Source organism: Procambarus clarkii, chromosome 87 (genome assembly GCF_040958095.1).
Source record: "Procambarus clarkii isolate CNS0578487 chromosome 87, FALCON_Pclarkii_2.0, whole genome shotgun sequence".
Lineage (NCBI taxonomy): Eukaryota > Metazoa > Arthropoda > Malacostraca > Decapoda > Cambaridae > Procambarus > Procambarus clarkii.
The window spans coordinates 8,879,575-8,894,980 of record NC_091236.1 but is presented as its reverse complement, the minus strand read 5'-3'; the positions used below and the strand labels follow the sequence as shown (position 1 = coordinate 8,894,980).

The window sequence follows — 15,406 nt, the reverse complement described above, 5'->3', positions numbered from 1 at the left end:
TAACTTTTTAATTTGATACCATTATTGACAGTTCTTCAGTGAAATATAAGAGGGTAATTTGATGTGTGTATAAATTATTCCCATGATGACCACCATGCATAGTTAATGACATAATAAACAAAATTCTATCAACATCCAGGTGCCTGGCGACAAACTCTGTTGCAGGAAAGGAACGCCGCAGCAGCGCCATTTCTGTAACAGTTCTTGATAGGGAAGAGGAAGACAGCTACAAACCTCCCACCTTCCTCTCCCCCAACAAACCCTTCCCCTTTCTCTCCCCAAAAGAACCACTCAGAGTTATACAGGGAGAAGATGCAATCATTGAGTGTCTTGCAACAGGCGTGCCACTCCCCACAATCTCTTGGCAACGAAAATGTAAGTTTGACATAATTATGTGTTGTGGTATCATATTTCATCTTTTCATTCTTAAATGCTACAATCTTGATTGTGAGTAAGGTACATTTTCTGTCCGGAGAAATGAAAATGGTAGCAATATAGTTAAGGGAATACAAAATAGGCCTGTAGTATGTATTATCATTAGATATCATAGTGATTCATCATTGTTGAATGGTGAAGGGACAAGTATACCCAGGTGAGTAGCTCATGAACATTACTGGTAGTATAACACCTGCCTATAACCTCATGACAGAGGGGTATACCGGTATAGGAAAGTCATTGACAAAACTAATTTTATTTTTTTCTCTTGTACTCAAATGATTTTATTCTTTGTAAAGTCTCACATTCAGGAGCACAATTGAGTAATTATTTCAACTAAAGGAAGAATAATGAGCTGGATAATTAGAACTTTTAGATTAAGAGGTGGTCAGGAGTGGTAATTTTGAAAGCACACTTCAATTGTTTTCTACATAGGTGGGAACAAGAGCAGATGACTAATGAGGTGTTAGTAGGCTTAGAGCTTCTCCATTCCATAGTTACCCTACTACTTATTTCCTGGGACATAATGAGCCAGTTGGTTTATAATCAGTTCCCCCACTTACGGCTGGGTGAACAGGGGCAAACACTTGAGAATTAGTTCCCACTAAACCCTCCCTCTTGAAGACTCCAACCCAGCCAGAGGTGTTGGTGAGGTGCTGGGTGAACGCACTCCACCTCAACACTGTGGGGAATCTTGAGTTTATACCCACAACACCATTTAGAGATAGTTTATCCTGGAAAATGGGCAGAAGACATTCAAAGCTCCATGCTTTTAGGTGTTCCCAATTAACTATTGGTAATTCCTAAAACAATATTCCTAATCTGTGCCAAGAGAATATCAGTATGACTGACTCCAAATCTACACACTGAAAGGTTTCCGTGAGAGTACACAAGAGGCACAGAAGAATGCAAAAATTTACCAAATGAAAGAAGCGGTGCAAAACGTGCATTAAAAGTACAGTAATTTACTGTATGGAAAACAGGACGGTACTGAAAGACTAATGGTATCTGGATAACGACTAAAACAAAGAGTTAAATAGTGCGTAATGAAAACTGTTTTGTAAAATCTAACATAAGATGTATTTTAGGGAAAACCATATACTTAAATAATAATAAGGAATAGTGAAAATGTGTATACATTTAAAAGCACCAGTTACTTTATATTTGGTTTATTAATTACCAATTTATTTAGGCCTAGTTTTAACCTATGTGAGTTAATGCATAATAGGCATCTTCAGGTTTCTAAGCTAGTTTTGTTTCAAACTAAGAAAAATATATATATTGAACTAAACATATCTATTAATCCATAAGCTTAAAATTTGTGAAACCTAATTTTGAAGGAAATTTGACTTACCTTTAATTAGCTACTCTTATATATTTACAGTGAATGAAAGTGAAACTAAGGGCTGGGAGGACATAAAAAATGGAACAAAAGGCATTTTGATAATAGGTCAGGGAACGTTAGTGGTGTCAAGTGTGCAGAACATGAGTGCCGGCCGCTACGCCTGCACCGCCAAGTCTGTAAACCCTGCCACCCAGAGAGAAGCCACTGTTTCTCAGGTACCATTAATGTTCCTCTTAAAATTTCATTAATCTTATTGTAAGTACAATAATGTATGATTTCCTCTTTAATATTAAATGCTTCCTTGATTTGATTTTCAGTGTTTAGTCGAGCATTAAATAAATTTGAATATGATTCTGTACAACAGTATATGTATTTTGTTTATATTTAAAAGTCTCTTTAAATGCTAATTATATGGGTGGCAGTTTTTATAGTAGAGCATAGCTTATAAAACTAAAATGATGAAAAATTGTGAAAAGGGAGGCATTATGTAGGAGCAAATCTGTGCGGGTGTGGGTCAGTTTCACAGTACCGGGTGAAGAGAATAAATGACACTTACAAGGCTGAAGCAAATAACCCGACACACATGAGAAATCAAATTCAAGTGAGAATTTTTGGTCCATCAAGAAGGTAGCAGAAAAAGTATTGGGTGAAAGCAAGAAAAGTGTTAACTGTGTATGAATCTGGAGAGCCAATGATAAAGTTGAAAGAAATGGTCTTTCAACTTTGAGTGTGTGGAATTGAAGAGAGGTTGTTTGGCACAGTGAAGAGTTTTTCTGTGAATTGCTTAGAGAGTATTATGTTGTATGCAGAAAAGAAGGGAAATTTTTGGTAGTAGTAATGATTTGTGGAGCTGAGACAGTAAGGCAAGTGTGAGAGTTATAAAAGTTGTGAATGATTGGTTTGCAGTGAGACATGGATGTGTGATACCACCATGTCTTAATATCTTGATTAATGGGATAGTGAGAGGTTCCGGAAAGTAATTTGAATAAAGCTGTATTTAATTATTTTAAGCCATAATTTATTTGTCCATCCACTTAAAGTCGCAGTAGAGCAAAGGTAGGTGGACAGCATTCCTTCACTCTGTCCTCATATCCCTCCAGAGTGCTATACACATGGTTATATTCGCTTAGCATTTTCTTCTTATAATTACCTTTCTGTTTAGATTTGTCTTGCACAATTTTTTGTTTGTTTGTTGAACAATGTGTCTTATCTTACCCAGCTCCTTCCCAAAGCTAAGCATAATCATGTTGCCTATAAATCTACTACAAATTATTCAAAACTTGCTCTTTACTTTGTAAAGTATAGCTTCTTCAAAAGGAAGTTGACTTTATGGCTGCCCCATTCCTATGGACTTTGGCAAACACGTTCCTCCAGTATTCAAAGTAACATTGCACTTTTCTAGTTCTGATGTTTGATTAAGCTCAGCTGCTTACCAAGAGAATATTATTAAAAATAAACTGAAAATTCTTAAAACCGTTGGAAAACAGTAAAATATTGTATTGCCTAAATCGCCGATATTTGGTTTAAATCACTTGAAGGGAAGAAGGATGTTCTTTATTACTCTTTATGATTAATTGGTCTTAATTTCATTCTAGTTGACTTGAATATTGATGTTTGCTTCATTTTCAGTACAACAGCAGTGATTTTTTTTTGTTTGTAGTTTAGTCAGCAAATAAGAAAGGCAACAACATATTTGTTCACTTGACTTTTCTTCTCATATTAAGTAGAAAAATTATTTTACTTAATAATATGCAATCATTTTCTTGACAACTAATTTGGTATTCTGTATGCGAGATAATAATTAATTTTAATGATGTTTATTGATATGTTTGGGTATTACTTATTTCATGCAAAGTAAAATTTTTTATATATTTTGGTTTTACAGGAAATAGAACTAGATGTATTGGTCCCACCAGAAATCGTTGATCCTCCAAAGCCCTTAGATACATTATTAGCAAAGACTTCCCGCCTCAACTGCTCAGTAATGGGTCATCCCATTCCCCGCGTCATATGGTACAAAAATGGACAGCCTGTTAACATTAAGGGGGGCACCATTCAAACGACCTCAAACCAGCTCGTATTCACCAACTCAATCACATCTGACACAGGAATGTACCAGTGCCTCGCTATCAACGATGCGGGATATGCGTAAGTATGGCCAACTATGAATTACTGGATCAGAATTTTAATAGTGACTATTTTCTGCTTCGTACACTCATTTTCAGGTTGATGATTGACAGACAAACTATTTTGATTTGCTCTGTATAGGTATATACAGTACTGTATTTATCTCAGTATCAGTAAATACTGTATCTAAGTTGTGCTTGCTTGCTGCAGCATTAAGGCTTTTTGAGCTAAGCCCCCTTGTATACTCCCTTTGCCAGAGCCATTATGGTTCACTGGGACTATTCCTGCACTAGGCTCCTTTGACCTTGTCCCCTCTAGGCTGGCACATAGCTCTGCAAAAGATATGTTTTGACTAGTTTTCCTTTTAGCAGTTTATCTTTGTATAGATGATTTATCCATGCTTATGGTTTTATTATGCTTTGCAGGCCCATGTATCCATTGCAACCAACTGTGTTGCAACAGATATGTGGGCCTGTGAGCCATTCCAAACAACAACCTTTAAGATCAAGTTATCACCTGATAAGCCTCAGAGCCCACTCCAGGTATACTCCAGGTATATGTGCACCAAGTATTAGTCAAGAAATGAGCTGCCAGTGGTATTGGTGTCACCTGCAAGTTGCTACTACCACCATTTAGTGGTCTTACTTATGTCATAATTTGTTCAAAAGTACTGTACTGTAATAGATTTGAAATCTAGCACAGGGATTTGTTCTCATGAAAATAGGTTCAAGAGATTTGCCTCACAATCTATATTTATCTGACTTTCTTGATTTTGGGAATGAGAGTGGATGACTGTTGTTTTTGTGCTTTACATGCTCTTAATTTCTTCCCACAGCTCAAGTTGGGCCCCCATGGTTATTAACTCGTCCAACAACCACCCACACCCACCTCAGAACCTTCACTATGTGGTTCTCTCTTCTACCTCGGTCCTCCTCACTTGGGATCCAGTTTATCCTCCCAGTGACAAGATCAAAGCCTATTCAATTCACTATTCTCAGTCAGGTGAGAAATACTATAGTTATCTTGATATGGAATGAAGTATATACACCTTTAAATAAAAAAATAAAAAATAAAAAGGATGTAATGGGCATTGACATATGCCATATATATTTGGTTTGCATTGATTTGTGTGAATTTCAACTGATAACTATTCAATATTCTCATCTTAACTTACAAGCCTCAGTTAAGCTTGGTTCTGTTTACAAGAAATACAGTGGACATGTATATTTCAAGAAATTATCAGTTGTCACATTATTTGATTGGGGTTTCATGTCAGGAAATCTTTTAAGTGTTTTTGATTGGTAATTTGAACATAGACAGCATGTGTAATGTCATATAAAGATTTTGATAGATTTATGTACCCAGGGCTTCTACTTTTACTTTTATTCCTGCTGCTCATCATTAAGCTTGCTGGCAATTGAGTTTCCAATTTGTTCTGCTTGGCATTCTCCTGTTCTGACGATAGTTATGACATTTGTCCCAAATACTGTATATTATCAATATGCTTTTTATATTGGATAACATCTAAAAGGGACGCTTGCAATGAAGAAATAGGGTTTTGTGCCTATTTTTATTATCTCGTAAATAAGCTTTGAGTATATGTGAAGATGGCAGTGGAGTGTTTTGTGCAAATGAAGATACTGCTGTCATATAGAGTGGATATCTAAGAGTCAGGCAGGACAACATACAAGGCACTGTTGCTGTGGAGAACTGTTCAGATATCTCAAGAGTTTTTCGGGTACTTGGAGGCAAGTATGTGTACTCACTACCTCACGCCTTCAAGAAGCAAATAAGATGTTGCACAGTGTTAAAAAACAAAAATATGGAATGAAAGGTGGACAAATTTTTGACAAAAGTAAATGTTAGACAATAAAACACTCTCATAAAGCTTGCATATCAATGTCAGTATGCATAGTTTTATGTACATATCATAGCATATTATTATTTTTTTTTTTTTTTTTTTTTTTTTTTTTTTTTTTTTTTGATATATACAAGAGTTGTTACATTCTTGTACAGCCACTAGTACGCGTAGCGTTTCGGGCAAGTCCTTAATCCTATGGTCCCTGGAATACGATCCCCTGCTGCGAAGAATCGTTTTTTCATCCAAGTACACATTTTACTGTTGCGTTAAACAGAGGCTACAGTTAAGGAATTGCGCCCAGTAAATCCTCCCCGGCCAGGATACGAACCCACGACATAGCGCTCGCGAAACGCCAGGCGAGTGTCTTACCACTACACCACAGAGACTGCTAAACATGAATAGATATGAATAGGGTGATAAAAATTACTGGTGATCAGATATTAATTATTCACTTTGAGTAACAGTCGAGCAAAAGAATACTAAAGAAATTTAGTTTTAAATGTTTCTTTTCATGATCAGCAACAAAAACTCTAAAACGAATCACACTCGATAAACGTTCATAACAATATATGAGAGCAGGTCAGAAACAGGTTCTTAGCACGTACCCTTGTGAAGTCATTAGATGAGGATAAGTCAATTTCTTGTATAATGTTTCCAGCCTGCAAGAAATAACCAAATTTACAAATCACACATTACACAGGTAATTGGAATTGGCAAGTCATACATCACGGTTATCATATTTCTTGGCCTTAAAGATGACATTTTTTTCCTGAAATAAGTTTAAAAAATTTACTATGTACTTTAGGCAAAAGGTTACATCTTCCATAGACCTATCCTAACTGTAAAGGAAGGTTGTCTATGCAAGACAGTAATCTGAGCGCCTGTTAATGACCTCTGGATATTGTGTATAAATTATACTTAATTAAAATAGTAGGATGCAATCAAATTCAATTTGTTAGTCTTTTTATTATTTTTTAATTTCTGAAATCAAAATTGGGATGTGTCTTCAGGGTTGAGGCATCCTTGACACCTGCCAAAAAAAAATAAAAAATATGCAGGCATGCCACACACTACAATACTGTATCTACAAAGTCTTTCTTTCTACGCTTAGCATCTACAGAATCTTTTACAATTATTACATTAATTATAATGGAAATCTGGGGGAACCCCCTCTGTTTCCAGTTAATGATATCGAGACACATTGTCTTTATACTATATTTCAAATATAAATAACTAACGATTAATTTCAGAGGGTAGTGGAATTGAACGGCAGGCAGTTTCCCAGAATGCTTCTCATTTGTTGGAATCTTTGAAACCCAACACCATGTATACAGCCTTTGTGAGAGCCTACAACAATTTTGCTTCAGATGTATCAGAGAAACTGGTGTTCAGCACAGCTGAGGATGGTAAGTACAGTACCTTGTATTACAAACTATATATTGTTTCTCTTAGTTGGGGACAGGTGTAAACAAGGAAGTTAAACGAAACTCAGGGTACAGGACACAATCAGACCTACTCTTAGAAGGAAAGCAACATGTAAAAGATTTGGGAATTGTGATGTCAGATGACCTGACATTTAGTGAACCGAGCAAATATAGTGGGGCCAGAAAAATGATAGGATGGCTTATGCGAACGTCCAAATCCAGGGACCCAACAGCAATGCTAACACTATTTACTCACTGGTGCTGTCCCATGTTGAGTATTACTCGGTACTCACTTCCCCTTTCCAATAGATCTCAAGACAACAGATAACAGATAAATCTAAAGAGATCTGTTGTTTAAAGATAACAGATCTCTCCTGTTATCCTTTCGGAACAAGAGAGATCTCTGAATTAGATGGAGTGCTGAGAACATATATGGCATGCATAGAAACGATAAAACATTTGAATTATTGGGACTGTCTCAAAGCTCTCAAAATGTACTCTCTGGAAAAGAGATGAGAAAGGTATCAATATAATATGTACATGTAAGATACTGGAGGGCCAGGTCCCAAATATGCACAGTAGAATAACAACATACTGGAGTGAAAGATACAGAAGGAAATAGAGAATAGAACCATTGAGGAGTAGAGGTGCCATAGGCACATTCAGAGAGTGCCAATGGTGTTGAACAGCCATGGATCAGGGGTCAGTGGCTGTTCAACACCATTTCAGCGGGCATTAGAAATACCGTATTGCCGGAACGAAGGTGATGTATTCAAGAGGCAATTGAACAGATTCTTGCAATGAGTACCGGAACAACCAGGCTGTAGCAAATCTGTGGGCCTGTGGGCAGCTCTAAGCAACAGCCTGTTGGACCAAGTTATCACAAGTTGAGGCTGGCCTCAGGCTGGGCTCAGGGAGTAGAAGAACTCCAAAACACTTTCCAGGTATGGCTTATCGAGGTTCTCACCCTAGTCCAACTACTAATCTTCTTCAGGGTGCAACCCACAACATAACTCCCAGGTACCCATTTACTGCTAGGTGAACAGAGGCATGAGGTAAAAGGAAACTGCACCCAAACATTTCTGTCCTGCTGTGGGAATTCGATCCTGGAACCTATTGGTTTGACCCATCTATACTTATCATTGTGCTACAAGTTAAGGACATTTAAATTCTACACTATCTTTGATTTTACATTACAGTAGTTATATCAAAAGTGTATATATATTTCTAACTTATGTAAATATCTGAACAGTCATGATGTTGCATCAGAATTTATTTTCTGTCTGCTCAGAGGATGCCTTTTATTGAAATTTTATCGTTTGTGAACATACAATGATATTATTTTGATTTTGCAGTTCCTTCAGGGGCCCCAAGTGTACTACTGACTCCGAAATCACCAACAGTGCTGCTAGTCACCTGGGGTAAACTTCCTCCAGAACAAGCCAGAGGAACCATTATTGGTTACAAAATTCATTGGAGAAAACTCAACCATCACTACTACCATGTGATTGAGGTATTTTTCTAAGCACACTACATAGTAGCGACAAGATGTGTGTAATTACCTAATGGTAGTTAGAGGATGAGAGCTATGCTCGTGTTGTCCTATTTTCCTAGTACTCTTTATCATATGACTTTGAAACTACTGAGGGTTTTGGCCTCCATCACCTTCTCACTTAACTTGTTCCAGCCATCTACCCTATCTACATCTATGTTTGCAAAAGTGAACTTTCTGATGTTTTTTGGGCAGCTTTGTTTCATTAGTACAGTACTTCTTCCATCCATTTAGCTCCATATAGGGTAATACTTAAGGGTTGATCTTTTCATTTTTTTTGTATCTCATAATTCTATAGTCAGACATTATCTTTAGTTGTAAGGCCTTCCACTAGACCAACAATTTTGTCTACTAATTTTGCTTCTGTGGCTCTTTCTGACCCAGATGTTATTTTCTTTTCTTTGCAACCAAAAATTATTAAGGACTTGCTTCTATCAACTATTTTGTACCATATGCAGGCGATGAGTCACAATAATGTGGCTGAAGTATGTTGACCAGACCACACACTAGAAAGTGAAGGGACGACGACGTTTCGGTCCTTTCTGGACCATTCTCAAGTCGATTGTGACCATTCTCACAATCGACTTGAGAATGGTCCAGGAAGCGTCCCTTCACTTTCTAGTGTGTGGTCTGGTCAACATATTTTGTACCAGCTTCGGGTTTTATATATATATATATGTAATATATAATATATATTTTTATATATGGCTTTATAACATTTAAGTTATAAGTGTGTGCATTTGGTGAGGATGTAATTTTCTTATAATGATTTTTTCTCTGTAATTTCATATTTATCTTAATTTGCAATCAATTATAGGTATCTGCTGATGTCCATGAATTTGAGATCCCTGACCTTCATCCTGGTAAGAAGTATGAAGTACAAGTTTTAGCAGGCACAAAGGTTGGATATCCAACAAAAAATGATTTGCCATGGATACGCCAAAAAATGCCCAGTCGCAGTCAGAAAAATATTCCTCTGCCACCAGTTGTTACCCTGAAGGTGATAAACGAAACCTCTGAAGATGACTCAAAGAAGCTTGCAATAAAGGTAATACAGAGAACTTCCTGCAGTTCTTGTTTATTCTGTAGATTGCGTGTGTGTGTGTGTGTGTGTGTATACCTATCTGACTCGGCTCACCTAACTGAGTCTATGGAAAGCTATTTTTCCTGATACTTTTTCACTTCTCAGTATTTTAATGCTGTCATTCTTGCTCTTCAACTGTGAGCCAAGAAAGCTTCCACAATTTCTGCTTCAAGCATGTTCTGTTTATTTACCACTAATACTGATTATTAGTATTCACTTACATTTCCCTGCCACATTTAGGTTTCCAGTTTCCAACTCTTCTGAAAAGGACTACCTTTGATCATTCCATTTATTCCTCTCATTATCTTATTCCTTGTGATTATATCACCTCTGATCCTTTTTCTAGTTTGGCTAGATTGAGTTCTCTTAATTTGTCCTCAGAACTCATCACTCTTTCCTCTGGTACTGGTCTTGTAGCAACTCTCTGTACCTCTAGGAATTGGGAATGATTTGTAGTATTTATTACTAGCTGTACCCGGCCACAGCAACTTTCCCCTGTTCCCCAGTCCTCCCCACCATTTGCCCCTTACCTCGTCCTCCCAACCATTCCACACTCCCCCATCCCCTCATCCTCTCCACCATTCCCTCCTCCCCGTCCCCTCGTCCTCTCCACCATACCCCACTCCACCGCCCCCTCATCTTCCCCATTATCTCCCACTCCCCCATCCCCTTCGTCCTCCCTTCCATTCCCCCCCACTTCCCTGTCCTCTCTTCCTCCCCACCATTCTCCATTCCCCTGTCCCCTCGTCCCCACCATCCCCCACTCCCGTCCCCTCGTCCTCCCCACCATTCCCCACTCCTTCATCCGATGCATTCCGAAATGATCTGATGTTCCCATCAGAAAATTGGGAATGTCATATGATCTGATGTTCCCATCACTGAAAAATATGAACAGTTAAAAAAAACGAAATAAAAACAATGAAAAAATAAAAAAATAAACTTTACTCACAAAATGAACGGTATGGTAAACAACACGGCTCAATTCCAATGCACTGTCACACAGTAATTAAATCAAAATGAAAATAAATCGAAATCTATGAAAATTCAATTTATCAGTGCAATCAGAAACACTGAAATAAAATCGTAACATATATAGTATAGCGTGTGTTGCTCTTACGAGCAACAGATGGTGCTGTTTTTTAAAAAAAAGAAAGCATGGGTTTTTACCTATCACAGGTGTGGCATCTATGCTTATACTCACAAAATGAACAGTATTGTAAACAGCACGCCTCAATTCTACCACTCTACCTGAACCTGTTTTACTTTGATCCAAGAAGCTTTCCACAGTTGCCCACAGGCTGAGCACTTAAGTATATAATAAAGAACAGAAATAGTAAATCGACTTGCTATGTTGTCAGTGCATATTTGCAGATTCATATGTTTACTTGTGGGACTTTGATGCTGTTGAAGAACTTTTGATGCTATAGAAGAACTTTTACTCTCTTCTTCTGTAATTTCACCAAATAAATGTGTAAACATTTAGATGATGCTTATGGCTGTATGATATTTAAAATATCATTACAGATTGACTGGAAACTTCCACCTGAGAATACAGCTGAACTGGAAGGGTACGTGTTAAAGTATCGGCGGCAGGGCAGGCCATGGACAAGCCCAATCAGACTCCTTCCTTCTGAGACTTCATATACCATCATGGGTTTAGGTAAATATATAATTTCCAATTTCCGTTCATTTGTATTATTAATATTTTTTATCAGAAGACCCTGTTTTGCATTCGAGTTTTTACACATATATTCACATACAAAAATGTATGGTTACCTGTTTATTAATTTATTCACTGAGGGCATATCTTTCCTGTATAACAATTATGTATAACTTTCTGAATTCCTACAATGACATGAGACTTCAAATTGAAATAGGTTTATTGTGATATAAATGCTCATGAAGGGATGAGGTAGCTCAAGCTATTCTCACCCCATTCAGTACAATGTGATCACATATTTACATACATAGGACATGAGACTGTTTCCTTATTAATTGAGTGAACCAATGAAACAAGGTAATGTATTAATACTTGAGAACACCCAGGTGAGATACGGAATAAAACCAGTGTTGAATGTAATGAAATGCCTTTTTCCATTTGAGCCTCGGTGGCTCTATGTAGCTAGCTTGCTGAGGTATCTAAGCATATGGGTCACATCAGCCCAGGAATCCATATTGCTTAGTAGAGACCAGAGCCAGAACTTGGCCCCCCTGTCATAGGAGCACAGGGAACGGGAGATTTTTACAATCCTAGGAAGTTTAAGTTAGGTTTGATTAGTTTGTCTTTGCAATGCATGTGGGGAAAATAACAAGTGGGATTTACATTTAGTTAATTTATATTAATTTATGTAGTAATTTATATTTAACGTTACTTTAGATATTTCGATAGCAAACTGTATGATGTTTAACCACCGTGCTGCGCCGAGTTTATTGTGAAATTCCCCCTGTGCGCATGAAATAAAGAGTTCCCCCAAAATTCTTTTTTCTTCGTAAAATGATAAATTCCCTTCCCTGAACATGTCTATGTAAAAATAAAAGTAGATGAAGTAGAAATAAAAAAGAAATAAAAATAAAAAAAGAGTTTTCTTGGTTGGTGCAGTTTCCCGCCAACCAAGAATTTTTGGTTGGTGCAGTTAAGTGGTTAATTAAAGTGGACTGTGTGATTTAAAACTTCCCACAAATTACTTTCCTTCACATTCTGGGGGGGTTATTATTTATTTATATAGTCTAGCAATCAAATTATAAATAGGTAGACATTCACTACAATATTACTAGACGTTAAATTACAACTACAAGATCTTGGTTAATACTGGCAAAGCCTTATCTGTATAGTTGTTATATGGCTTAAACAACCAGATAGGAACATAGATAAATGCAGACAAATACTACTCTCTGGGGTGAAACTGCTTTCATCACATGTACAGTACTGGTTGTGTCAAGTAATTGTTATTACTTCTTCCTCTTCAATTATACCTGTCAAAGGGCACTCACAATAATAGCAGTAATCCTTAATATGACAGCTATATCAGGGAAAATATTGTAATGATTTATTAGATGAGGTTAATAATAATTTCCTTGTTTTGTGTCTCGTCTCGTGTGCTAACCGGCATTCCTAAATCTAATATTACTGTCCAATAATAAGCTAGATAGTATAGGAATCGGAAAAGACACTTCCCTTATTGTAGATGATGAATGTGTTGATATTGGGAGCACTTTACATCCCATAATACTGTTGTCCAAGGGAAAATTATTGGAGCTAGATTTGCCCCAGCGATACTTTTGATGTTCTAAATGGCGACATATGGCAATTATATCCTCATTTTCTTCAGAGGAAAATTCCACTGTGCCTCATTTTCTATGAGTTAATTTGTTATTACAATCCAGCAGCAAGATTATCTGCCTAGTGTATTAAATGTTAGTAAATAGTGTAAATTTTTCCGACAACATAAGTAGAAAATATTTTTCCAGTTTGTCTAACTCAATAGTGTTGATTTCTACTTTCTAATTTCGTTGTACATTGGTATATATACTATGGGCCTCATCGTTACTATAATTACTACCAAAACAGGAGGATGAGCTATCATATGTATATATAAATTACAGTTACATCCCAACTAGTGAACCTATCGCACTTCTTTCCAAACTTTCGTTCTTTCACTTATTCACTGTCATATTGCTTTACTTTCATGATAAAATGATGTTATTGCAACCCATGTGTGTATATATTATAGATACAAAACCTTTTGTATAATAGTTACATTTAAATAAGCACTTCACGTACATTTATTGATACCGTATAGAATTTCTTTAACTTTTTAAAGAAAGTTAAATTATAGAACTTTCTTGAAAAAAAAATACAAACTGAAATACAAGTTCATATTGCATTGTTTTATAATCTATATGTATACAATAATGACTGTTTCTTGGCAGAGGCTGACTGGTATGATGTACAGGTCAAGGCATTCAGCGCAGATGGCGATGGCGCACCAACGGAACACATGGTTCAAACATTCCCTCCGAGTCCCAACACCACGCTCCCTCCAAACACAACTTGGAGCATTTATCAGGTAATAATTTATATTATTGATGGTACTAATATTAATTTCTTTTCATTGTATAAAACCAATTAAAATTCAAAATAAATGGAATGATTACCATTGTGCTATGTAACAATTTTAAGTTCATTTTTTATTCTTCATGCGACCTTGTTTTATGTAGGAACTAATTCCTTGAGGGAATTAGACTACGTATTACCTCTTCCAGATATTTCAAGTATCTTTAGGGCCTTTTAACACACACAAAGTAACGCTTGAAATTCACGCCAGAGTCCACATGTTTGTTTGATACCCTGTCAGTGAAGCCAGTTTATGAGCAAGTAGAAAAGTTTGAGGAAAGACGCAAGAAAAGGCAAAGGTCCAGGCTAGGGTAAGGCAATAAGCAAAGAATTAAATGCCAGCATTGGAAGAAATGCCAATGTAAGGGTAAAGAAAATCAAGTAGACTTTAAAATTGTACTGCAATATTTTTTTGTTTTTCACCATAAATAATATACTATGAGCAGGTTTAAAGTACAATCAATAAAAGGATTTCGTTAAGGTAGGAGTTTAAAAAACATGCAGCAAAATAGATCCCCGAAATCAGTTGACCTACGAAGAGAGGTTAGATTTCCTAATTCAGTTCAGTTCAATTTTTTTTCAAAAGAATGTGTGTACAAAGAACATAGGAGTAATGTATAATTGAAGGGGGAAAGAAGTGACACAATCTATGAAGCCACAATTACGCAAAGCGTTTCGGCCAAAACATAAAATAAATAGACAACAAAATTTAACCAAATGTTTGAGGGGGTAAAACACTTAATACTAAAGGAAAAGTAAGCTCATAAAATGAGAACGGTCATGGAAAATAACAAATAAATGCAAAAGAGGTAACATTTAAGTATGACAGTCATAGACTATTACACTATGGAGTCAGTAGGTGTAGCAATAGTACAGTAGTTTATTTTCATTAATAACAGAATGGAAAAACAAGGTGTAGTTTAGAAAAGCAACTGGACTCTTTCTTATAACTCTTTGTTTGGACCATATGAGAATATAGAGTAATATAGTAATTAACATCAATGGGACCAACACTAAAAAGGAAGCAGGAGCATAAGGGATATGCACAAACATTTTAACAAAGAAATGCAAGAAATTAGATGACAAAAAATTCAGAAAGTACAAAATACTCGGTAAATACAAATTTGTAGTTTAAGAATGTGTACAAGTTGAGGTGCTTAAATTCCATTATTTAAGCACCTCAATATGAATGCTGTTGGCAATAGCATCCAATTTGAGTTTCATTTAATGTATGGATAGTTTTCCCCCTGCACTGCCAATTAGGGCTTGGAGAGGCATTGGATGTTTGAGTTGAGTTACGTAGTAACTCTGGGCCGGATTGAGCTTTTCTCCAGCACAGTATGACCCAAGTGATACAGTTGAGAAGATTCCTCACATGTTGGTGCATAATGTTACACTCTCATGAGTCTGTTCTCTGGTCATCCCTTAAGGATCGTCCAAATAGAATAGCTCACAAATCTAAGA

General features: G+C 36.5%; 1 protein-coding gene across 3 annotated transcripts in view; it reads left to right on the top strand.

Moving 5' to 3' along the window:
* LOC123747058 (protogenin B) overlaps positions 1 to 15,406 on the top strand; it is a 246,712-nt gene that overhangs the window by 190,971 nt on the left and 40,335 nt on the right. For all 3 annotated transcript variants that reach the window (XM_045729049.2, XM_069317379.1, XM_069317380.1), the window contains 9 exons: positions 140 to 375; positions 1,820 to 1,995; positions 3,666 to 3,928; positions 4,743 to 4,909; positions 7,019 to 7,174; positions 8,548 to 8,705; positions 9,562 to 9,792; positions 11,353 to 11,488; positions 13,759 to 13,895. In XM_045729049.2, coding sequence (XP_045585005.1) covers positions 140 to 375; positions 1,820 to 1,995; positions 3,666 to 3,928; positions 4,743 to 4,909; positions 7,019 to 7,174; positions 8,548 to 8,705; positions 9,562 to 9,792; positions 11,353 to 11,488; positions 13,759 to 13,895 — 1,660 coding nt within the window. The remainder of the gene's footprint in view (positions 1 to 139; positions 376 to 1,819; positions 1,996 to 3,665; positions 3,929 to 4,742; positions 4,910 to 7,018; positions 7,175 to 8,547; positions 8,706 to 9,561; positions 9,793 to 11,352; positions 11,489 to 13,758; positions 13,896 to 15,406) is intronic.